This window comes from Misgurnus anguillicaudatus, chromosome 15 (assembly GCF_027580225.2).
Source record: "Misgurnus anguillicaudatus chromosome 15, ASM2758022v2, whole genome shotgun sequence".
Classification (NCBI taxonomy): Eukaryota; Metazoa; Chordata; class Actinopteri; order Cypriniformes; family Cobitidae; genus Misgurnus; species Misgurnus anguillicaudatus.
The window spans coordinates 35,216,577-35,242,453 of record NC_073351.2 but is presented as its reverse complement, the minus strand read 5'-3'; the positions used below and the strand labels follow the sequence as shown (position 1 = coordinate 35,242,453).

Sequence of the window (25,877 nt, the reverse complement as noted above, 5' to 3'; positions counted from 1 at the left end):
TCTTCTCATTCTGTTATTTCAGTCAAAGTTGCTCTTCTATCAGCTTGAATCAGTCGGCTCATTCTCCTCTGACCTCTAGCATCAACAAGGCGTTTTCGCCCACAGGACTGCCACATACTGGCTGTTTTTCCTTTTCACACCATTCTTTGTAAACTCTAGAAATGTGCGTGCGTGAAAATCCCAGTAACTGAGCAGTTTGTGAAATACTCCGATCGGCCCGCCTGGCACCAACAACCATGCCACGCTCAAAATTGCTTAAATCACCTTTCTTTCCCATTCTGACATTCAGTTTGGAGTTTACGAGATTATCTTGAACTCCAAGACTGCACTGAAGCAACTGCCATGTGATTGGTTAATTAGATAATTGCATTAATGAGAAATTGAACAGGTGTTCCTAATAATCCTTTAGGTGAGTGTTCACTGTGTTTTTTATGAGTTCATATATGAAATTAAAACAAAAGCATAATGCAAATTTTACTTGCTCAGTACATGAAATTTCTACTTAAAATCTTAATTTGGTAACAATGCAGTTGACTTGTGCAATACTGCATTCTGTTGTTTTAATGTTTCAATTCAAGTTATAATTGTTTCATTGCAACTGAGGCTACATCATTTTTACTGGATGTATCTTGTATGCAATTTTAATTGTACGGGGAGGATATGAGAACAGGACAACACCCTAATTTTGGGACAACCAGCAGTGTTGGACAAACACAAGAAGGGAGGGTCCTGTCAGGCTTGATTTCTTGTGGCATTTCAGTTTTGGGTGGGTCGTTGTGGCACATTCACTGCTCATGTTACTTTTAAAAAGTCATTGCACATTGAGGGCCTTTACTTCTGACACAATCAGAGACATTTAAAGAGGCCACAACGTGGCAGTCGAAGGGTCACTGATGCACAAAGTCTTTTTTTAAATAACACCACTAACTTTATATTAAAAGCTGCTAACTGTAACTGCTCTCTTGTATTTCTTGTAGTTGTTTATGAGCATCGCTCCAGGTTGGAGAAATCTCTTCAGAAAGAGCGTCTGGATCATAAAAAAGCCAAAGAAGGCAAGTGAATGTACATTCAGCACTGAATATATGACACCATAATAACTAATAGAAAATTACAAAATGACCCAGCATTCCGAAGCATCCATGACGGACACAAGCCAAAGCAACCATGGTTCACTTTAAGCAACATAAATTGCATGCTGTTGCCATTGCATTTGTGCATAGACATGTTAAATTCTAGTTTTGTCTTTAATCGGCTTTCGCAATATGAAATTGACAACAGATATTGTGGTTTTGCAATAAAGTTATAATATTCCACTGCTAGACAGCGAGAGAAAATCTTTCATTTCTCTTTTAGTTTTTACTTGTGCACTGTCAGAAAAAAAAAGTACCAAGTTGTTCCTTTTTCTGTCGCTGGGGTGGTCCCCTAAAACGTACCTTTTTCTACCTTTATGGGTATACAACACATTTAAATATTGTACCTTATGGGGTACAATATTATACTGTAAGGACCAATTGTGTACCTTAAGGAACAATTTTGTACCAGTTAAATTTTAGGGGTACAAAACAGTTAACTGTACCTTTAAAGTACACAATAGATCCTTAAGGAACAGTAATGTACCTCAAAAGGTACAACATTGTATTATGTTTATATACCTATAAAGGTACAAAACGGTACCTTGGGGTACCACCCCAGCGACAAAAAACAGCTTTGTACCATTTTTCTTGACTATCGGTAGTTAAAGAATTATACGTGTATTTGTATTTCCTCTTTAAATCAAACGCAATCAGAGTTATGTTAAATAATATATGGCCTATTTACAGCTTTATAATGGCATTGGATAGTGCCCCATTTTTAAGCACCAAAAAGTGCGTCCATCGATACAGTTATTAAATGTCTTCTGAGGTAAAATTATGGGATTTTATAAGGAAACATTTATATTTGTGAACCTGTATCATTATGGCTGTATTTGGAGCAATATATAAAATACATTGCATGGGTCAAAATTATAATTTTTAATGCCAAAAATTATTAGGATATTAAGTAGATTATGTTTCATGAAGACTTTCTACTGTATATCAAAAATGTATATTTATCATTAGTAATATATGTTGCTAAGAACATTTGGACAAATTCAGATCTCAACCAAATATGGTCCTATATCCTAACAAACCATACACCAATAGAAAGTTTATTCAACTTTCAAATTATGTATGAATCTCTGTTTCAAAAAATTGTGACTGGGTCCAGGGTCACATTTCAAACTTTATAAACTATGGCCTTATGCATGTTGACGAGAACGTTGACTTTATCTGGAAGGCTGACCTGTGACCCAATGTTACAAAAAACTTAGAGAAGTCAGAATGTTATTTAATAACTCTGACTGTGTTTGGCTAAAAGAAGAAAGTCATAGAGATGAGTAAACTATGAAGTAATTTCCATATACGAGTGAACTATTCCTTTAAGAGAAAGTGAAATCTTTTCCTCTTATAGGGCTGCAAAACAATTAATCGCGACTATTCGATTGCAGAATGAAGTTTTTGTTTACATCATATAAATGTGTGCACTGTGTAAATAATTATGTATATATAAATACACACATATGCAAGTATATATTTAAGAAATATTTACGTGTGTTTGTGTGTGTGTACATTTTTATATTTAAATATAATTTATATTATAATTATTTATATAATTATAAATATTTAACATATAAATAGATTTTTCTTCCTAAAAGTATACATCATCTGTGTGTATTTATATACACATACAGTTGTGTTCAAAATTATTCAACCCCCAATGCTGTTAAGGGTTTTAGGGAATTTAGTGTACATTTGTAATTGTATTCAGAATAAAATCCTACAATGACTTCTTAAAGAACCATATGTAACTAAAATGACATCAATTGGTTTTGTAATATAGTAGTAAATGTTTCTTTTGTGAATTCTTCATTGACACAATTATTCAACCCCTTAAAGAACTACCACTCTGAAGAACAGAGGTTCATTGAAGTGTTTTCAATCAGGTATTGAAAACACCTATGGATGTCAGGGAACAGCAATAAAGCCTAATAAGCACCAATTAGGCAGCTTTAAAATGACTGTGATACTCAACTCCTTCTAAACATTTACTGGTGTGGTTACAAACATGGTGAAGTCAAAAGAATGGTCCAGGAAGACAAGAGAAGAGGTGATTAATCTTCACAGGAAGGGCAATGGCTATAAGAAGATTGCAAAGATGTTAAACATACCAAGAGACACCATAGGAAGCATCATTCGCAAATTCAAGGCAAGGGGCACTGTTGAAACGCTTCCTGGTCGTGGCAGAAAAAAGATGCTAACTGCGACTGCTGTGCGCTATCTGAAGCGTAGAGTGGAAAAAAGTCCCCGTGTGACTGCTGAGGAACTGAGAAAAGATTTGTCAGATGTGGGTACTGAAGTTTCTGCTCAGACAATACGGCGCACCCTGCGTACTGAAGGCCTCCATGCCAGAACTCCCAGGCGCACCCCTTGCTGTCTCCAAAGAATAAGAAGAGTCGACTGCAGTATGCCAAAAGTCATGTGGACAAACCACTGAAGTTTTGGGATAGTGTTCTGTGGAAAATTAGAACTGTTTGGGCCCATGGATCAACGCTATGTTTGGAGGAGGAAAAACAAGGCCTATGAAGAAAAGAACACCTTGCCTACTGTGAAGCATGGTTGGGGGTCAATCATGCATTGGGGCTGTTTTGCTTCTGCAGGTACAGGGAAACTTCAGCGTGTGCAAGGTACCATGAATTCTCTTCAGTACCAGGAGATATTGGATGACAATGTGTTGCAGTCCGTCACAAACCTGAGGCTTGGGAGACGTTGGACCTTTCAACAGGACAAGGATCCCAAGCATACCTCCAAATCCACTAGAGCATGGTTGCAGAAAAAAGGCTGGAACATTTTGAAGTGGCCATCGCAGTCACCAGACTTAAATCCGATTGAGAACCTCTGGTGGGACTTAAAGAAAGCAGTTGCAGTGCGCAAGCCTAAGAATGTGACTGAACTGGAGGCTTTTGCCCATGATGAATGGGCGAAGATACCCGTAGATCGCTGCAAGACACTTGTGTCAAGCTATGCTTCACGTTTAAAGCTGTTTTAACTGAAAAAGGATGTTGTACTAAGTACTAAGATTGAATGTCACTTGGGGGTTGAATAAAACTGATAATGATGTGAGCAAAGAAAAGACATTTGTGGTTATTTCATTATAAATGTTATGTTATATTTGTCTGACCTACACATGCCTCTTTGATGTAATTGTAAGCAGGATGACTGAATGATCAAAATCAATGTCAAACCGGCCAAAACAATCAATTTCAGTTGGGGTTGAATAATTTTGAACACAACTGTAATTATTATACACAGTACACACACAGATATGATGTAAACAAAAACTTTTATTCTGCAGACGAATAGTCACGATTAATGGTTTTGCAAAACTTGTGGATTGTATAATTTTTTTACCAAAGGGACCCAAAATAGACCCTATTAATAGTAGATTGTGTTTATTTATTTTGTTTGTCCAAATTGATTTATTGAATTATTCTATGTGTATGCAAAAGCGTTTTTTAGCACCTTATGCTTAGTTTAATGCTTTATATATTACCTTTGTAATTCACAGATTATCTTATGTACAAACTAGAGGCTCAACAGTCCCTCAACAAAGAAAAGGTAAGTTATCTAAGCCATGACAAGATGGTCCTGGTGTTTATAAATGCAGTGCTGAGTTATCATCAGTGAGCTTTTCTCCGTCTCTGTGTCTCATGTTGTTGAGAGTCAACATGTACTTGCCCTGCAGCCATTGCCCATCTGTTTCCTGCTCTGTGATTGGTTCACATGTCTCTGTCTGTGGTGTTCTGTATCATGATGCATTACCACATCTGTTTGTGTTTGGTTTGTTTGTTTACAGCAAGATGGCAACGTCAGGTTTAACTCTCTGCATTCACAGCACCAGATATTAAAGGTCAGTGGGCACAGATTTCTCCTTGCTTGTTTTAAATAAATTATTTGATTTACCTATGAACCCAACATAAATCCTGATCTCGAGTTAAAACATAGAGCTCACATCCAAAACCTTCAAAGTGCGTCTGAAATGTTTTCTTGTAAATAAGCATTTTTTTTATCAGACTCTTAATGGATTCTGCCAACAAACCGGTATTTCTTAATGGCCTGAGGCTGGGATTACGAGGATTTAACGCAAGAGTATTTGACGAATTTATAATATGTGCCGAGAGCGTTCAGTGAAAGGTGCCAAAGAATGCATGTAAATAATCTGTTGAATAGTTATCTGATATATACATAGAATGTTTGTGGCTTTATTAAGTGAAAAAAATGATCCAGAGACAGTTTTACATGTCCATTTACAATCGTAGGATTTGCCTTTAGAATGAAACGGTCTATTATTACCTTATTTGAAAGGGTCATGAATAATAATGTTGAGCTCTGCTCTGATTGGCTGTTTCTCAGAGCAGTTCCTTCAGTAGCTCTGTGTGTGTGTAAACAGATCTTATGTTTGAGTCTGTATCAGATAAAGATACAGATTTTGAGTAATAATTATTGAGTAAAATTTTTTTTTAAAGTTGCCAGCGCCAGCGTTTTTCATGATTTTCACAAAAGTTTAATGCCTTCCAGAAAATGTTCTTCTTCAAATATATAAACATACAATGTACCAAATGAAAGAACAGACCCTCTGCTTTCAAACAAACAAACAAAAAAAAAAATACGTTTCATCCTCATCAGTCACAACTTTGTTATTAGCATTGTAACAACATTATACTTAATTTAAAGTGTAATTTAATGTTGGGGGCGTACATCTCGACTGTAACGTCACAGTTTGTGTTATGTTGGGAGTTTTTCTGTTTTCCAGCTGTCTTTTGCATGCAAAAGGATTACATAAGAAAGAGGAAACAATCATGTTTAAGGCTCACGATATGTCATAACCATGTACATAACTCTTATTATTCATCTAAGCCTCGATTAAATACAGTTTTACATTATACGGCACCTTTAATATCATTATCTTATTTTTGACGGTTGTGGTGTTTAGCGGATTTGCATCTGAGCTCTTCATATATTCTCGGATAATCGCTGGAATTAAGTAATTTGCACAAGATGTTGGACACAATTGTTTACTCTTAGGAGAAACCCCTGTAAAATGTTAACTCTCTATTAAAAAAATGAGTCTTAAGCAACTTATAGTTTTATAAATAAATCTGATTCTCGCCATAAACATAGCCATAGTAGCTGGCATGGCGTTAAAAAAGAAAATAGTTTTAGTGTCAGAAAAAAAGTTTTACATGGTCTTGTTTAAACTACATAAGTAAGCACAGATCATCTGTAATCAACTGTTATCTGGTTTATTTATTCATCAGAACCAACATGAGGATCTAAAGAAACAGTATTATGAACTACAAGAGAGACATCAGCTACAAGGAGATGAACACAACCGAGCAGTCGATGAACACAAACAGAAACTAGATGAGCTTCATCAGAACAAAGAGTTGGAGATTTCTAAGCTCAAAGGTATCAAGTTATTTCTCATTCTCAGGAATGTGTTTGGATGCACATTTACTACTAATGGTGTTTGCTAAAGCAATCAATACCAGTACTGTTACTACTGCTCTTGTTTAGAAATGTATTCAGATCGTAAGCACTGCATTTCTGCTATACCACACTGTATCTAAAGGCAAAAATATTACTGAGACTTCTGGGTGGATCTGTTTCAGCTTCCTTGTTCAGTAGTCTGGTCACTAATCAGGGAGTCGGCCATTTTAACCTGATAAGGAACACTGTGCCGTACACATCGTTTGAAAGCTTAGACTTTCGGGATTCCATTAAGCGCACACAAAAAGCATCATATGATTTTTAGCAGTCATAAAACTGTAATCTAGTTGTTAGTTACCTGAATCGGGCGGCGCTGATTTAGGATATTTACTTACCTTCAAAATCTTCCCTTTATCCGCTTCGGTGAAATTGTCCAAAACAAATTGTTCATAAAGTCCAAGGAAAAGGAATATCCAAGCCTTTTAATCCAAAACGATTTGTTCATCTCACAATCTTGATGTTTCTGACCGAATTACGATATAAATACTTTAAACAATTATAGTTCACTAACGGACATTCGTTCGAATCTCACTTTTCATTCACGATTTATAATGAATATATTCGGATGCCACATTTATTGTGCAACGTCTGAGAAACAAATTCGCCCCCTTGTGAAATTTCAACCGTTCCATGGTTTTCTCAATTGCGAAATCCTTCCAGTCCAGTTCCCTTTAAATTCCCACAATGCAACGCAAAAACCAATCGATAGTCCCCATGTTCCCTAACTGGAAATCACTTCACCTTTTTTGAAGCTCTCCAACCGAAATTGCACCAGCCTTCTTAATAAACTTCGATGAAATACAATAAACATTTGTTTTAGTTTTAACACACATTGCTAAGCAGGAAGGGACCACAATCTAGTTCATATTTAAATGTAATATTCCTCCAAATTTATGCATGGATATGTTCAATTAAAAATTAAAGTGTTTTTAATAATATACTTTACAAAATAAACGTTTTGGTTTTGTCGGTTGTTAACAGCTCTGAATCATCACAACGCCCTTAAGCAGTCACATCAAAGGAAATTAAGTGAAGTGAGCTTGGGTCCGTACTAGGGATGCACCGATCCGATATTCTGGATCGGTATCGGGGCCGATCCGGCATTCTTTGCTGGATCGGATATCGGACTAACAGGACCGATCCAATTCCGATACTGCGCATTACCCATGGTTGTCACTGACAAGCGATTAAAACGTCAAAGTATTATAAAAGCACCATAAACGTTTTTATGCACTATAATCAACGTCATCTTACACTCAATAGCTTCATGTGAAGGAACAAACGCACATTTAAAAATATTCATGTTCACAGAAACACTGTCACTTACTTGCAAACTGAGTTAATCCACTGATGAGAAGCGGACGGATAAAAACGCGTCATTCAACACACGCACACACACAATAACACACACAATAACTGTAACGTTAGGCTTTATTAAAGATCTGATTTCATAAAGTCTCAGTAAGCTGTTGGATGGATGCAATTCACTATGTGCTGAGGATTCACAGGTGAAGCGGACGGATGAAAGCGTCATTCAACACACGAACCCTCAATAACTGTAGGCTGTTTTAAAGATCTGATTTTATAAAGTCTCAGTAAGTTGTTGGATGGATGCAATTCAGTATGTGCTGAGCACACGATGCATCAAATCTTTTTGTGTTTTAATAGTTATGAACTTAGCTTTCCATTGCGGAGCGAGGATTCCCATGCGAGTGTGAGGACGCTTCTAGAGCATCAATGCTGCACAGTATTGCGCAGAATGCGCACTCAATATGATTTAGGCGCATCAATTCTGCACCCGAAATGTGCATAAAAGGTCCGGTTAAGTGCATAATTCCAAAATAAGCATCTGCACACTAAAGCTTTTTTACTGTGACTTTTTGCGCAATTAAGGAAAATATATTTAGCATACTTATTTGATCAAACGTGCCTATTTTATTTTCTCCTAAACACTGCCATGGTTAATATAATTACTAATGTTCTTGTAACTTGTAAATCATTTTAAATTATTGGTTTTTAATTTAAAAGTATAATTATATATAATATAATTATATTATGCTAGATTTAGACATTTATATAGTGTATGTCTGTGTGTGTGTCTGTGTCTGTGTGTGTCTGTGTGCGTGTGTCTGTGTGTGTGTCTGTGTGTAATTTAAATTGCTCAAGAAAAATACAGTAGTATCGGATCGGCAGGTATCGGAATCGGCCGATACTCAGAATTCGGGTATCGGAATCGGATCGGAGATGGAAAAAGTGGTATCGGTGCATCCCTAGTCCGTACCAGTGCCCAAACCTGTGTACACGATATACTGATTGAGACACACCCATGCTGTCCTTGAAACAACATTGCAATGCACTAAAATCCACTCAGAACATTTTAGCAACCACGTACATCCTGTTTATATGATATATTTAGAGGCTGTTCACCTGGTATTAAGATGCGGTTTGATCGATCGGCAAGTGGACAACGATAAATACAGGGTTCCTTGAAATCCTTAAAAGTAGGTGAATCTGGGGGGGGGGGGTTCAAAGCCCTGGGAAGTTTTTGAAAATTAACATACATAGATACAGGTCATTGAAAGTGCTTATTTTATGCAAGAAGTTTTCTGGAAAAAAAATCCATATAATTTCCTGTGTAATGTAGATTAATATCATAAAAATTCTAGACTTTTTAAGCACACATGCTAAACTGTTCGCTTTAAATGCTTATATCTTCTATATGTGAATGTTGATTCATACCAAAATGCTTTTTCGCATAGCTGTGTTTGACACATGAAACGTCTCGGGTTACGTATGTAACTGTTGTTCCCTGAGAAGGGAACGAGACGCTGCGTCTCCTTTTCCATACTTCCTGCATCCCTGTAATGCCGTCTTTGGCAATATTTTAGATAGTGATATACTTTCTGTCTCCCGCGTCACCCTGTCTTTGTAGTTAAGCCTCACCATTGGTTGAATTTGATATACACATTTAGACGCACTTACCCCTGGAGGCGTCTCCAAAGTGTCACCGAAGTGATGCAGCGCGAGTTGAAAGGGAACTGTAACAATGTATCTTAAAGCGTAACACGATGTAATCTTGCTCTCACTTCAAATGTGTCCCCACATTTAGTCCTTGAATTTGAGGGTATTGGTCCTTGAAAGGTCCTTGAATTTGAAGTTGACTGAGGTGTGGGAACCCTGTAAACAGCCTATAAGATGTGTTAGTAGGAATCTTACGTTCACACCTGGTGTTTTAATCTCTCTCTTTTATCCTGATTACTTTGTGGTAGAGGTCTTCACAGGTCCACTTAGATCCAAAAACTCTTTCTGGTTTGTGCAGGGCTGCAGACTACACTCACGTCAGTGCCGTTTACATTTGGGTCCTGTTGAGTTAAAAAAAAAATGACACTCAGTCGGGTCGGACTCGGGTCTAATTGGAAATTTGAGAAATGATGGGTTTAAGTTGACGCGCAATAATATTATGTATGAGTCCGCTGCGTGTGTTGTTAGTAAACATGCTGCACCACATTTTAAACGTGTGAGGGCTTTCTCGGATATTACAGAGCAATTGATGATCTAAAACGCATCTTAATACCAGGTGTAAATAGCCACATAGTAACAATCTGAATCTTGCAAACATCCACAAACACTACCATACGGTTGGTGGGTTTTACACGCTAGCAAGCACCAGCACATTTAATCCATACTGCTTACAGTAACCTGGTCAGTGTGTTACTCATGATGTTTTTATCTCCCCCTGTTGTCTGTATGCAGCAATTACAAGCAGCAGTTCATGTTTCACTTCTCCTTTTCAGATAATGTTTATAATCTGCGTGAAGAAAACAAGCAGTTGAGAAAAGCTCATCAGGACATCTATGATAATCTTCAAGATACCAGGGTAATCCCTCAAAACATTATGGGTGTTATATATTCATTAAATCTCAAACTGTAAAGATACAACATGCAAAATGATGCAAAAATTGTGCATGTCATGCAAAAAGTATTCTTATTCAGACACACACATCTAATATATTTAATGTGTTTTTGAAAGCATGATTGCATTTGTTTGTTTCTGTGTTTATTAAGTCATCAATAATATCGGACCCGGGTTTCATTTATGCTATAATCGTGATATTTTCTCTCATAGCAACAGCACAAGAGCTTAAAATCTTCCCATGATCAGCTTGTGTTGACCCTGGAGGACCACAAGAGTGCGCTAGCAGCAGCTCAGGTGTGTGTGTGTGTGTGTGTGTGTGTGTGTGTGTGTGTGTGTGTGTGTGTGTGTGTGTGTGTGTGTGTGTGTGTGTGTGTGTGTGTGTGTGTGTGTGTGTGTGTGTGTTCTGGAATTTGTGCTTTACACAAATGTATATGATACGTGACTTCTTGTGTCCCTGTAAACCTAATGACGGTGGTTAGTTTAGGTTTTGGGGTTGGGATGGGGATAGTATATACACTTTGAACAGTATATAAATCACTGCATATACAAGTGTGTGTGTGTGCTTATGCAAAGCATTGTGGGAAACACATTAAAGTCATTAGCTCACCCAGTAATAAAACATTGCTGTGAGTTTACTCACTGACACCCTCAGGTCATTCTACACATAGCTGACATTGTTTCAAAACTATAGCGTCTGTTCTCCGCCTCCTTTATTTTTGTATTTAATTTTGCGAGCAAGTGAAAGTTGCGTAAGCTTATTTCATCACTCTGTTGTATCAGAGAAAGCCATTACATATATATGTACAAAATGCTGTCCAGCATGTTTAACAACACAATAAGCAGTACTCTGACATAATATTTGTGCACATTAACTTTAACCCCTTATTTTCTCTAGTGTTTTAATGACTTGCCCATAGACCAGGGCTATTCAAATCTTACCCTGGAGGGCCGGAGCACTATATAATTTAGCTCCAACCCTAATCACACTTAACTACCTGTGATTGTCTAGTGATCATGAAGTCCTTGATTATCTTGCTCAGGTGTGTTTGATCAGGGTTGGGGCTAAACTATGCAGTGCTCCGGCCCTCCAGGGTAAGATTTGAATAGCCCTGCCATAGACCATCCCCTTGTAATCAGGACAGAAGCAGTTAAAAGTCTTCAAAAGAAAAACCAGGTGTGTACAGGAATGCCTTGTTTATACATGGGCGTGTTGCGAGTGGCAAAAATTATGTCAACGCAGAGCGGGCAGTTGTCCTCATTTCACGTGGAGGTGTGCACGACAATTTTGGTAACCACACAAGTGGCTCCGCCTCCAAAAATGACCGAACGATTCTGTCTGAGCATGCATTAATGTTTAAAAAAAGACACAAATGGCTGCTAAAAAATGATGATGTGGAAGTGTAGTGGAAGGCAATATTTTTTTGTGTATGCCTACGTGAAGGTGTCTATGCTCACCTGTCCGTTAAACCCCGCCCATCCAGATGGGTGTTGGTCTGCATTGTGCAGCTAATTGTTGTTTAACCTAATTAAAAATGCATAAAACTAAAACACTAGTAGCCTATAAGCAAATATTAATTTGGTTCTGTAGATGTTGCATGTCCTTGCAAACTGAATCTCTCTCTCTTCTGTCAGATTCGACTGTGTTTATTACCCAACTTTTTTCCGTTGACTTTAAAAGCTCACGCATACTATACTATACAAAGCTTCATTCTGATGGCTCTCTGTGGCTTTCAGGTTCAATTGGATGAATTGAAACAGCTGAAGGACACTTTGAATAAGGTGCCCAGTCTGAGACAGAATGCAGGTATACCTCAACCTCGTGTTGATGCTCTTCCAGTCCCGAACAGACCGCATAATAATCCTGAAGAGCTCCATCCGTTCCAGCAAAAACATCAACAGGTATTAGAAGAATGTGGAAGATCAAAATCATCTCTGTTTTGGGGTAAACTATTCATAAACTATAAGTGCCAGCTGTATGTCAGGAATTTTTTACATATAATAAATATCTTTTTATAGCATACACAGTCCAGCCTAATGTAATAAATGTAACTTTATACTTACATATTTTAAGCAATTCAGACCAGGGTAATTATCCTTAACTAAAACTATTAACTGTTTCCCCACCATCGACAAGTTAACTCGCCAATTAAGCTTCCCTGCCAATGACGAGTTTTCCAGCAATCCGTATTTCCGCCATTATCCACCAGGTGGCGCTCTTACTCAAGTTATAAAACCCAAAAGTAGGGCAAACAGTTCAAACTGCATGTATGTTTTGATCATCGCGCTGAATCGAAAATGCAATTATCTCAGATTTTTGCTCAAAATGTGGTATTTTTGAAGAAACCTACCCATATTTGAGAGGTGACAAAAAGAGAACAAATGAAGGTAGGATGAAACATGTTTTTTTTTTCTTTTGAAAGCAGGTCTGTTCTTTCATTTATTTGTATGTTTATATATTTAAAGAAGAGCATTTTCTACAAGGCATTAAACTTTTGTGAAAATCATAAAAATGCCAAGGCTGGCAACTTTTTAAAAAACACTGACGGGAAAGATTTAATACATGTCTTTTACCTAACGTAAAGACATTTACATTTTTGTTGAAAATTGTGTTTACATTTTTTGTGTCACTAAAATATTTACTAAATCAACACCAAAAAAAACATAAATTGCATTATCAATGTGAAATGATTCATTAAAATCAAATAAATTGACAGTAAATAGAAAAGTTACCAATAGGCTAATTAAACTAAAACTAATGTTTAACTTCCTGTCTTTAATTCCTGTGTGTTCCCTTCTGTTAATAAGTTTTTGTTAAAATATTAAAACAAGAAATAAAATGAATGAGTATGCTGGTCCACTTCTCTTACATTACCCTCATGGTTCTCGTTGGCAGCTGGAGAAACAGGACATGGAGAAGCCCCAGCCATCCCAGTCAGATAACAGGGATGAGGATGGAGAGCTGGGAGGAGGAGCAGAAGAAAGGAGGAGAGAGCTGGCGGAGGAGGAGATGGAGCAGGCGGGGCAGCCTCAAAAACTGGAGGAAGAATTTGATCCGGCCCACAATGAGGTGGAGGGGGAGGAGCAACAGGTCAACCAACCAGATGAGAACACATTAGAGAGCGAGAAACACGCTCAAGTGGTGAGATGAGATTGAAATTATAAAAATGTTGACACGATACACAAATCAAATTAGTCCACAACACTGCATGTGTATTAACATAAAGTGATCAGACAATGTTTTATTTACTGCTGTTCGGTTTATATGACATTGTATATTTTCACCCCCAGGTGGCGCCAGCTGAGGTCCAGGTGCAGAATGCACAGGTGGAGCGGGTGAAGTCTGCTTATGAACAGCAGCAGGAGCAGCAGCGTCTGGCTGCGCAGCTGGCAGAGGAGCGCAGACAGCTGCATCTGCGTCAGGAGGCTCTGGAGAGGCAGCAGTTACAGCAGCAGAAAGAGAGAGAGGAGCGACTGCGTCTCCAAAGGGAGAAAGAGAAACAACAGAACAGAGAAGCTGATCTTAAAGAACAACAACTTCAGCAGGAGATGCTCAGGTGAGATCTCCTTTCCTTCTGTCTGTCTGTCTGTCTATCCTCCTCCCCTTCTGTCTGTCTGTCTGTCTGTCTATTCTCCCCTCCTCTCCTGTCTGTCTGTCTGTCTGTCTGTCCTCATCTCCCCTTCTGTCTGTCTGTCCTCATCTCCTTCTGTTTGTCTGTCTGTCTACCCTCCCCTCCTTCTGTCTGTCTGTCTATCCTCCCCTCTTCTCCTTTTGTCTGTCTGTCTATCCTCCTCTCCTTATGTCTATCCTCCTCTAATTTGGTCTATCTGTCTGTCTATCCTCTTCTCATTTGGTCTGTCTGTCTGTCTGTCTATCCTCCTCCTCTCTTCTACATCTCTCTGTCTGTCTGTCTATGCTCCTCTCCTCTGCATCTGTCTGTCTGTCTGTCTGTCCTCTCTTTCTGTCTATCCTCCCCTCCTCTCCTTCTGTCTGTCTATCCTCTTCTCCTTCTCTCTGTCTGTCTGTCTGTCTATCTGTTTGTTTTACTATCCTCCACCCTCTCCTTCTGTCTGTCTGTCTGTCCTCATCTGCTTCTGTCTGTCTGTCTGTCTTTCCTCATCTCCTTCTGTTTGTCTGTCTGACTACCCTCCCCTCCTTCTGTCTGTATGTCTATCCTCCTCTCCTTCTGTCTATCCTCCTCTAATTTAGTCTATCTGTCTGTCTATCCTCTTCTACGTCTGTCTGTCTATCCTCTCCTTCTGTCTGTCTGTCTGTCTGTCTTTCTGTCTATCTATCCTCCTCTAATTTGGTCTGTCTGTCTGTCTATCCTCTTCTACGTCTGTCTGTCTGTCTGTCTATCCTCCCCTCCTCTCCTTCTGTCTATCTGTCTGTCTATCCTCCTATACTTTTGTCTGTCTGTCTGTCTGTCTGTCCTCCTCTGATTTGGTCTATCTGTCTCTCTATCCTCCTCTACGTCTGTCTGTCTATCCTCCTCTTCTCTACATCTCTCTGTCTGTCTTTCTATCCTCCTCTCCTCTACATCTCTCTGTCTATCCTCCTCTCCTCGCTTTCTGTCTGTCTGTATATCCTGCTCTCCTCTCCTCTCTGTCTGTATCTCCTTTTCTCCTCTACTCTGGCATCACCCAAATACAGAAACAGCATTTGATTAATTTGGTAAACACTCCTGTGATGTTCTGTATCTATCAGGAAGAGGTCACATTATGAGAACATGGATGCTGATGTAGTCCAGGGAGAGGAAGACCCACATATCCCTGAAGAGAAAGGTCAGAGTTCATGTTGGGTCCCCAGCCGCCTGACCCCATCGCTTCCACATTTACCACCTTAAAACCACCCATTTGAATGAAGTGAATGTTATGTATGAGCCTCAGTGTGTTGTTTTTATTTGTTATTTCTAGAGAGGAATGTACACCAAGAAGAACCGATTCTTGGCAGAGAGGAGCATGTTCACCAGGAAGAGATGAAGGTGTGATATTAAACACATCTACATGCACTGATATTAATTTTGAGAAAAGTTGTGTGTTATATAAAAGTGTTTGCTTTGTTGACCGTTAGCGACATGTAGAAGGAGATGTAGATCCAGAGAATGACCCGAACAACCAGGGCGAGGATGAGTTTGAGGAGGCAGAACAGCAGCAGCATCATGAGGGAGAGGAGGAGGAAGAGGTGGCACCCGTCGGACACCCCGACATGCATCTGCCCAAAGAGAATCAGCACCAGGAACACGCTGATGAACAGCTGGTGGTGAGTGATGCACAGAAAGTTTACAATAAATCGAAAAATGTGTGAGACAGATTTTTTTTGTCCTCACTAAAATTAAAGGCTATGCAAAGTGACAACATTTTTATTATGCAGCTTTGCGTAGTAGGGTAGGGGTTTGGACCAATTCATTTTCCCTGTGGGTGGAGCTACTAATGCAGACTTGGTGTAAAATCAAAATGTCAGTGTTTGAGTTGAGTTTTGTTTGTTTGCTGCAGATGGCTGGAAACCCAGACCAGCAGGAAGACAATCTGGATGAGCCGTATCAGGAGGAAGGAGATGATGAGGTCACAAAACAACATCCAAACACACAAACACAGTCATTAAATCACAACAGCATATCGTTTTCTTAATATGATGATCAAGACATGATGGTCGTGTGGTGCAAAAGCGCAAAAGGTCATGGGTTCAAACCCAGGGAACATGCATGCTGATAAAATTTGTTGTTTATGCAAATGTATTACATTAATGCAAATGTATTACATTAATGCAAATGTAAACATTGTGACTGCAGGCTCAGGATGAGGTGGTGGAAAATCAGATGCATATGCCGGTGAGAGAGGAAGAGGGAGATCCTTATAATGAGGAGAATGGAGAACAGGTACAAACACATCAATGAAAATATTCTGAATGGATGGAAAATTGTTAGCGCATGTGCATATAAGACTTCAAAATAGTAGTAGTAGTAGTTAGGGATGCACCGGAAGGAAAATTTTGGGCTGAAGCCAAATAAAATGAAAAACTCAGAATACCGAACAACCCAAATTTTTTTTCGTTTTCCATTGCACAGGTTACATTTTCAGAATGTCATTTTTACTATATTTATTAACCATGATTTTTTTTATATTACAGCAGTCATTAAAGGGCTTTTTTACACCTGGTCACTTCTTTAATAAGATATGTATAGATAGATTTTTAAAACAGTTCCATTTACATTCAACCACATTAAAGAGTCTTGGCTTAATGGACATTAATCCCATCTTCTATTCCTGCACAAAATACACTATTCGTTACTCTGCCTTAAGAAAGTTGCAACAACGCTTATATAGCACTGTATGGTGGGCAGCGGACACGCGCCTGCATGCACGGTCAAGCACGAGCACAGGGAGAGAGAGACGGGGGTGAGATTGACAGGAGATGACAGTGAAAAACGCTCAACAATGCGGTCTAACAAAAAGTTTATTGTAAATAAATGTTTTATTTCTGGTTTAATATACATACGTGTGTTTGTCATTGTAGGACTTTACTGGTTCTAGGAAGTTTTTATTACATACTGCTGACGCTCTTCATCGTTCAATGACGTGAGATGAAGAGCTAAAGTCACTTGTTCTTCTTGCTTGTGCATTCGTTGGACAAATACCCAATATTGCCGCCGCCGTGTCTTTCTCATACGCTTCATGTTGTCTTGATTATAAATGATTAATGAAACTTGTAGTGCTGTATGTTTTCGCGTCTTTCTCAAACACTTTAAAATGCTTTCACCAACATGTTTGCTGCATTTGCGCGTCTCTGACTCTGCGCTGGATATTATTTGATCGCATCATCAAAGACCTAATTGTTCGGTAAAATTGATTCAGCCTTTCGCCCGAACACCTAAAATGAGTTTTTTGCTGTTTTCAGACGAATAATTTCGGTTGTTGAACATTTGGTGCATCTCAATAGTAGTTGTTAACTAGTGCTGTTCATGAAATCAAGTATCATTATATTATGGCTTATTTAATACTATGTGTGCTACAACATTGAATGATAGCTCAGATTGTGTTGAGTAGAGATGTGCTTTTACTTAATGAAGAAGAAAGCTTTGTGCATGATGATAAATGAAACTGAACTAAAATAAAAACTGATAGACTTATTATATATTAAAAAGCCTTATCTAGAGACCACAATATCTTAAAAGACACAAGCAACACCCTAGCAAACGCACAAAAACACACACAACTTTTAAATAGGCCTGGGAATTTTTTATTTAAATATAGTTAATCGTATAGTAAAAAAAATTCAAATGTTTTTTGTGATCTATGACCTACAGATCTGTTCATATGTAATGTTTGTGGTATTTTGACTAATTTGGCAAATTGATACAATTATTTACTGTATATGGTTTAAATTCAATTCGGTATTGATTAATTATCAGTATTCACAATTGTTTAATTACTTTATACTTTGATTAACTAATATTGTAGCAATAAATTATGAGCATACAATAATTTAATTTGCCCTGCGCTGTCTTCATTTGTCTTTTTAGTTTTGTTGTAAAGTGAAGCAACTCGAAAGATGATTCACATCTCTGTAACACACAAATTAAAAATCGATTTAGGGATTTCCCGAAACTATTTATATTGTTTCGTTAAATTGAAAATTTGTTTAAATCAAAGAATTAGTATATTTTTTACTCAGCCCTATTTGTTGTTATTATAAAGCATGTTTGTTTTTATCAGACGAATAAACAGGACTGTGAAAAACTGAAAGAGCTGTTTGTTTAAAAGCAGTTTTATGACAGATATTTCTTTATTGTTTGTGTGTATGTTTGCACTTAATCTGTTGTACAAGCTGTCTCTGTAAGTGTAGACTGTAAGGTGAATCAGATCTATTACATCATTCTGGTGTCTGATTACTGCCGTGCCATTTCATGACTTCAGTTCATTCGGTTCACTTTCACATCATCTGTGAGATTCAGACAGGAAATATTGATCAATCATGCTGATCTAACAAACATTTCCTCGCCATGCCCATTATAGGGCTCCACAATAGATAGAAATTAATAAAATATCGCAGATGAGTCGTTTGCAATAACTGAATCATTTTAACACTTCAAAAGATTGTGTATAGTTAAAGTTTCAGCAAAAGGACTTGCACACAAGAGTGCATTTATGTGGTAGATAATCAACGATCAGAAAGAATGTATAACGTGTATGTTATATCATTTTCAGTTTTTAAATCAATTAAAATTGCATTATTGTATTGTATATTGTTGATCGCATTTCCTTCAGTACCTTCATATGACTTTCTTACATAAAACACAACCCATGGATTTCTAATCAAAACTCTGGCCTACACTGGAGGGAAAGGATTTTAATTTATTTGTTACCCATGATGGCAAAATGAGTCAGAATGCGCACCGTCTAATTTTGAGCCACAGGCGAAAGAAAGTATAAATATTGATTTTGGTAGAAATTAAGGTTAAGTACATTTAGCCCTTGTCTAGTGATCTCAATGCTCTAAATAGTCATTAAACATCTAAAATGATCTTTATTTGTATGTTTTCAGAGAGGTGTAGGTCTTGCTTGATGTTTAAAGATTTATTAAGAGCGATGAGACAACATTCTTCCTCATGCTGACTGATAGATCCAAAGCATGCACACAGTTGAGCAAGTGCGCGACCTCGATATAGAGACATCTAAACAGAATTACACTTTTAAAATATATATATTTTGACAAGAATTCACACAGATATAGGGCCAGATTTACTAAACAGGGCAAATTAGTGCGCAATTTCAAAAAGGCGCCAATGGGAGTGGCAATATCTGCGGGTTATTTACTAAATAACACAGGTGCAACAGCTGATTTCCATAATGACCAACGCAATCTACTAAGAGCAGCGCCAATTAGTTTGGGGTCGCAAATAAGCAGAGCTGATGAGGTGCAGGTGATCTACTAACACCTGATGCGCTTGAGTTCAGCACCACGGACATCACAGCTAACCAAGCCAAAGGACACTGAAAAGTGAAAGTTTACGAGAAGTTTTGAAACACCTGCGATTGTGTAACTTCTCTTAGTGACTCCTCTTTTATTTCCTCCAGCAAATAAAAAATGGCTTTGCAAACAATATTTTTGAATAATATGTTCTGGCATTTCAAATAAACGGTTACATGTTAAAAAATCCTCTGTCTTGTACCACACGCTCTCTGATGCCTCTTAAATCAGTTACAATTTCATCCATTTTAAACACAAAATAACTTAAGACATGCTTTTTTCAGCATTAAATAATGGCACAAAAATCAGTCATAACACACGCAAACATTAGTAAATCACGTACATGAATCATTTAAATAAGCTCCTCTCATAAATTTTGCGTCTGAAAAGGTAACTCCTAGAAATGCATATGCAAAAATAATTAGACCACACATTTACAGCGTTAATTATCTACTGCACGTCTTAAGTAAATCCTAACGACAAAATAATGGTTTGCGCTGGTTCAACTTGTTAGTAAATCTGGCCCTTAATTTGTTATGACTTAAGTGAATGTTTGGTGAACTGTTGGAAAAAATGTGTAACACTTTATATTAGATCCTTACATAACAGTAGATCCGCTGTCTGTCTCAATGTCAATCATACAATAAAAGAAGTAAAAGGGTAAAACAGATATTTTTCCTATAGATATTATTTTTGATTTTGCGTGCAAAATCTATTGTTTTTGCCCCTGAATTTAACGTGTGGATGTGGTGGGTTTGTTTTTGTACCTTTAAACAAAAAAACTTTGCAAAATTGACTTTGCTGACTCTGTCAAATTCTAACACGTGCACAGCAAAAAATTATTTTCAAGAAAAAAAATCTTAGTATTTTTGTCTTGTTTTCAGTAAAAATATCCAAAAAATTTTAAATTAAGATGCTTTTTCTTGATGAGCAAAACAACCCAAGAAAATAAATCTAGTTTTTAGACCAAAATATCAAATTTAAGTGATTTTGTGCATAAAACAAGCAACACAAATCTTGAACATTTTTCTTAAACACTAATTTCAAGAAAACATCAAGAAAAAATAGCTTACCCCATTGGCAGAATTTTGTGGCTTGTTTTATGCACAAAATCACTTAAATTTGATATTTTTGGTCTAAAAACTAGACTTATTTTCTTGGGTTGTTTGCTCATCAAGAAAAAGCATCTTAATTTAAGAATTTTTAGATATCTTTACTGAAAACAAGACAAAAATACTAAGAATTTTTTCTTGAAAATCATTTTTTGCAGTGTCGCTCTGTAAATTTTTGTCAGATTCCAACAATTGATTTGAAGTTTTCTTAATAGAGAATGTTAAAATATAAATAACTAATTTTTAAAAATGTTTTGCAGCATTATCAGTTTTATGTTTACTGTAAATACTACATAAAAAGTAAGCCTATGGTTAAGGGCCAGAATAAACCCAAAGTCAACCAGTCTTGATTCTGTAAGATCACTTCAGCCTTTTTAAAATGATTTTCATTGTCTGTACAGGAAGATGGCGGACATCAGGATGTAGCGGTAAATAGAGATGCACAGCCCGTTCAAGATCCCAATGAGGAGAATTATGAAGATGAAGATGATGATGCCAACGGTGATAAACCTAAAGGCAGGGCAGAAATGTGAGCTGATAGGAAGAAACATTGGACCTGGGAACATTTCTGTTGGGTTCGGATGAATAAGAAACACTGAGATGCACAAAGACACCCGACCACTGACAGGCCAGACACACTGCTGTCTGATCATACGCTTTTCTTCCTCAGTTCAGTTTTATTGCCAATACATACGTTTAGATTTTAAACTGACGTTGCAGATTTCTTCGACTGGATTTTGAAAACACAGATTTCAGCCAGCAGATAAGCACAGCAAGATTTCATTTTCATTTGACAATATTTAATTTTTTTTTTCTTGCGGCTGCACGTGTTGTTGAAGTAATGCTGTAATATTTTTTTAAAGGCATGCTCCTAACTTTTATAAATGGGTTACCAGTATGCCATTAAGTTGTTAAGTCCAGGTCGAATTTCACCCAATTATCACAATAATGTTTATTACGACTATCTATTATTTACGACTTCACACAGACTATGAATTTAAAGGATGGGCTACAATCATCATTAAATCTTCCCAAACACTGGCCGCACCCATCAGCTGTATTTCACTTATTGTGTAAATCCGTTACATGTTTTTTTAAGGAATAATGCAATATAACCGTATTGAATAATTTGACACTACATCATATTGGATCAATACACATTACTATATGAATGTTTGCGTGATTCAAGCAGGCAATTGTTGCTGTTGACAATTTATTTTAAATGTTGTATTGTTTATTTATCTTATGTTGACTGTACACATAAACCAAAATCATTCAGTTACGAACTGATAACACTGCAATACTTTGATATTTCTTAATATTTCTATTTTAAACAAAGTGCCTCACGATACAAAAGAGATTCGCCAAGTTGATTCAGCTACTGACATGTTTGTCAGAGGTCTTTATTAAGGTGGGAGTCATTCATATCTGCCAACTAGTATTCTAGTATAAACTAGTACTAGTATTCTATGCTACTGGGTCTTATTGTTACTGTTATCTATTACCTTGACATCAGACAGTAGATGATTTAATGGCACATTGAAAGATTGAATATTGAATATTCGAGGAGTAAAAACTGTGTGCATATTCAAAAGGATTTGTCCTGAATGTATGCTGAATCACTACAATATTGAAAAAATATTGTATTTATTTTGTCTTGTATTTACTTGTCTCTTTTTATATGACCTTGTTTTGCTGTTTTATTATTTTCTTGGTGCATACACTGCAAAAGAAATGACTTTCTTACTTGGTATTTTTGTCTTGTTTTCAGTACAAATATCTAAAAATTCTTAATTCAAGATGCATTTTCTTGATGTCTTGATGAGCAAAATGACCTAAGAAAAGAAGTCTAGTTTTTAGACAAAAAATATAAAATGTAAGTAAATGTCTTCTTAAAATAAGCAAAAAAATATATATCTGCCAATGGGTTAATAAAAAAAATATATTTTTAAAACACTTTAAATTAAAGAAAAAATGTCTACCCCATTTTTTAAAAGCAGTTAATTTTGCTCATCAAGAAAATACAGATTTTTAGATATTTCTTCTGTAAACAGGACAAAAATACTAAGTTAGTAAGTAATTTTTTGCGGTATAGGATGATTAGATTGGTTAGCTGGTGTAATTTTTGTGAACCAACTTTTGTGTTAAGTGTTTATCTTTGTTCAATACATTATATTTAAAATAAATATATCTATATACCTGTATACATTTCCTCTCAACATTGACACAATTTGCCATTGTCGAGTTATCTTAATAAGAGAAAAACGCTTCCCTGCCAATGATGAGTTTTTACGGCAATCCATATTTCCACTATTTTCCACTAGGTGGCGTTTTACACAACTTATAATATCTATATACCTGTATACATTTCCTCTCAACATTGACACAATTTGCCATTGTCGAGTTATCTTAATAAGAGAAAAACGCTTCCCTGCCAATGATGAGTTTTTACGGCAATCCATATTTCCACTATTTTCCACTAGGTGGCGTTTTACACAACTTATAAAACACTGAAGCATCCACTGATCCAAAAACAGTAAAGATCTGTGTATGTTTTGATCATTACTCTGAATCTGATCTTTAACAAAAGTCCTTTACAAAAATGCAATTATCTCAGCTTTTTGCTCAAAATATGGTATTTTTGAAGAAACCTACACATATTTGAGAAGTGATAAAAAGAGAACAAATGAAGATAGGATGAAACCTTTTTTGTCTTTCCTTTCATTTGATATGTTGTATGCTTATATATTTAAAGAAGATATATTTTTTCCTGGAAGGCACTTTTTGTGAAAGTCATAAATAATGCTGGCAATGGCAGGCAACTTTAACAAACAAACCAAAAAATGCTGGCGGGAAAAGCAGAATAAACTAATCGATAGTTAATAGATTCATCCTGAATGTCTTACTGTGCGTTTACACCAGATGCGAGTTCAACGATTTGCGCGAGTAGATTACATACAAAGTCAATGCAAATACGCGATCAGACGATGCGATGCGAATGACACGATATGGGCGGCACGTTTGCCGTGAAAACACACGCTATTCGCCTCAAACGCGTCCTCGCCCAAGTTGAAAATGTTCAACTCGAGCGGAAAATTCGCATGACACGAAGTTAAATCCCGCGAGTAATCTAGAGCGAGCAACGCGATGCGATTTCATGCTTCGCGTTTGGTGTAAACCCACAGTTAGAAACTGAGATCCAGGTCACAGCTGGTCCAGGTTTGCGATGAATCTGTGAGAGGAACCCACACCTAGAAGATCTCATCTCCAAAGTTCATCAGAGAAAAAACTGCTTTGTAGATGTGTTTGCCATATTCTGTTTATTCTGTGAAACCTGAGTACTGGAAAACACGATTTTTTTTTTAGATCAAGACATACAGTAGTAGTAGTATTTTCTTTTAAAGATATAAACGTACTATTAACTTGGTCTTTCTTCCTGCTGTTAGATAATGTTGTAAAAATATGTAGCTGTATTGTTACTCTGAATATATTTGTGTTTGTGTTATTATTCTTGTAGGCATGTGTAATGAATCTTTGAAGAAACTCTGCAGATGATGTTCTCCACAGGGAGGCGGCGGTCTGATGACAAACAAATCCCACTCTCACAGATTTAATAAGCTGTATAATTTTGTCAGATCTCTCGTTTCTCTTCTTCTCTCGTCTCATCGGCTCGGGTTTCTGCGGGGTTGAAATTGACACCAAAATTAACACAGAACACTGAAGCGCACATGAATTAGTGATCAGTGCTGAAAGCACGAGGCGAGTCGTACAGGATGATGGTGAGCCACTGAGTGTGTATAAAGTCACACATACCGTATGAGCGTTTACATCCTGTATGACAATTATCTAATACTTTGGGTTACATGCAGTATTGGGTGGATATTTTGGGGCAACAATAAGTTGTCTTGTTTGTTGTCTGTCTCTGTCCGTATGTTTGGTTGTCTGTCTATCTACTCTGTCTGTCTATCTATCTACTCCGTCTGGTTGTCTGTCTGTCTGTCGATCTACTCCATTTGGCTGTCTGTTGATCTACTCTATATGTCTGTCTGTCTATCTACTCTGTATGTCTGTCTGTTTATCCTGTCTGTCTGCCTAATCTGTCTATCTATTTACTCTGTCTGGTTGTCTGTCAATCTACTCTGTCTATCTACTTTGTATGTGTGTGTGCCGGTCTGTCTATCTACTATGTCTGTATGTCTGTCTCTGTCTAGCTCTGGTCTGTCTGTCTGTCTGTCTGTCTGTCTATGGTGTATATGCTGTCTGTCTATCTATCTATCTATGCTGTTTATCTATCTATCTACTCTGTCTGTTTGTCTGTCTGTCTGTCTGTCTGTCTGTCTTTCTATCTATCTACTCTGTCTGTCTTTCTATCTATCTAATCTGTCTGTCTGTCTTTCTATCTATCTACTCTGTCTGTCTGTCTGTCTGTCTGTATACTCTGTCTGTCTATCTACCTTGTCTGTCTGTCTATCTATCTACTCGTTCTTTCTATCTACTCTGTCTGTCTGTCTGTCTGTCTATGCTGTCTCTCTATGTATGTTGTCTATCTATCTATGCTGTTTATCTATCTATCTACTCTGTCTGTCTGTCTGTCTTTCTATCTATCTACTCTGTCTGTCTGTCTTTCTATCTATATTCTCTGTCTGTCTGTCTTTCTATCTATCTACTCGTTCCGTCTGTCTATCTATCTTTTCTGTCTGTATACTCTGTCTGTCTATCTATGTATCTTGTCTGTCTGTCTGTCTATCTATCTATGCTTTTTATCTATGCTTTTTATCTATCTATCTACTCTGTCTGTCTGTCTGTCTTCTATCTATCTACTCTGTCTGTCTATCTTTCTATCTATATTCTCTGTCTGTCTGTCTTTCTATCTATCTACTCGTTCCGTCTGTCTATCTATCTTTTCTGTCTGTATACTCTGTCTGTCTATCTATGTATCTTGTCTGTCTGCCTGTCTGTCTATCTATGCTGTCTGTCTATCTATCTATGCTTTTTATCTATGCTTTTTATCTATCTATCTACTCTGTCTGTCTGTCTGTCTTTCTATCTATCTACTCTGTCTGTCTGTCTGTCTGTCTGTCTTTCTATCTACTCGTTCTGTCTGTCTGTCTTTCTATCTACTCGTTCTGTCTGTCTGTCTTTCTATCTATCTACTCTGTCTGTCTGTCTTTCTATCTATCTACTCTGTCTGTCTGTCTTTCTATCTATCTACTCGTTCTGTCTGTCTATCTATCTTTTCTGTCTGTATAGTCTGT

General features: G+C 37.2%; 1 protein-coding gene across 1 annotated transcript in view; it reads left to right on the top strand.

Annotated features, from left to right (window-relative positions):
* Positions 1-22,826, top strand: part of golim4a (golgi integral membrane protein 4a) — a 33,819-nt gene extending 10,993 nt beyond the window's left edge. Inside the window, exons 2-16 of the mRNA XM_055174503.2 lie at positions 978-1,052; positions 4,645-4,694; positions 4,933-4,986; positions 6,395-6,545; positions 10,421-10,503; positions 10,753-10,836; positions 12,277-12,441; positions 13,436-13,681; positions 13,831-14,096; positions 15,248-15,324; positions 15,457-15,524; positions 15,614-15,802; positions 16,036-16,104; positions 16,332-16,418; positions 21,024-22,826. Of these exons, the coding sequence (XP_055030478.2) occupies positions 978-1,052; positions 4,645-4,694; positions 4,933-4,986; positions 6,395-6,545; positions 10,421-10,503; positions 10,753-10,836; positions 12,277-12,441; positions 13,436-13,681; positions 13,831-14,096; positions 15,248-15,324; positions 15,457-15,524; positions 15,614-15,802; positions 16,036-16,104; positions 16,332-16,418; positions 21,024-21,155 (1,796 nt within the window). The 3' untranslated portion in view covers positions 21,156-22,826. The remainder of the gene's footprint in view (positions 1-977; positions 1,053-4,644; positions 4,695-4,932; positions 4,987-6,394; positions 6,546-10,420; positions 10,504-10,752; positions 10,837-12,276; positions 12,442-13,435; positions 13,682-13,830; positions 14,097-15,247; positions 15,325-15,456; positions 15,525-15,613; positions 15,803-16,035; positions 16,105-16,331; positions 16,419-21,023) is intronic.
* The last annotated feature ends 3,051 nt before the right edge of the window (positions 22,827-25,877 follow it).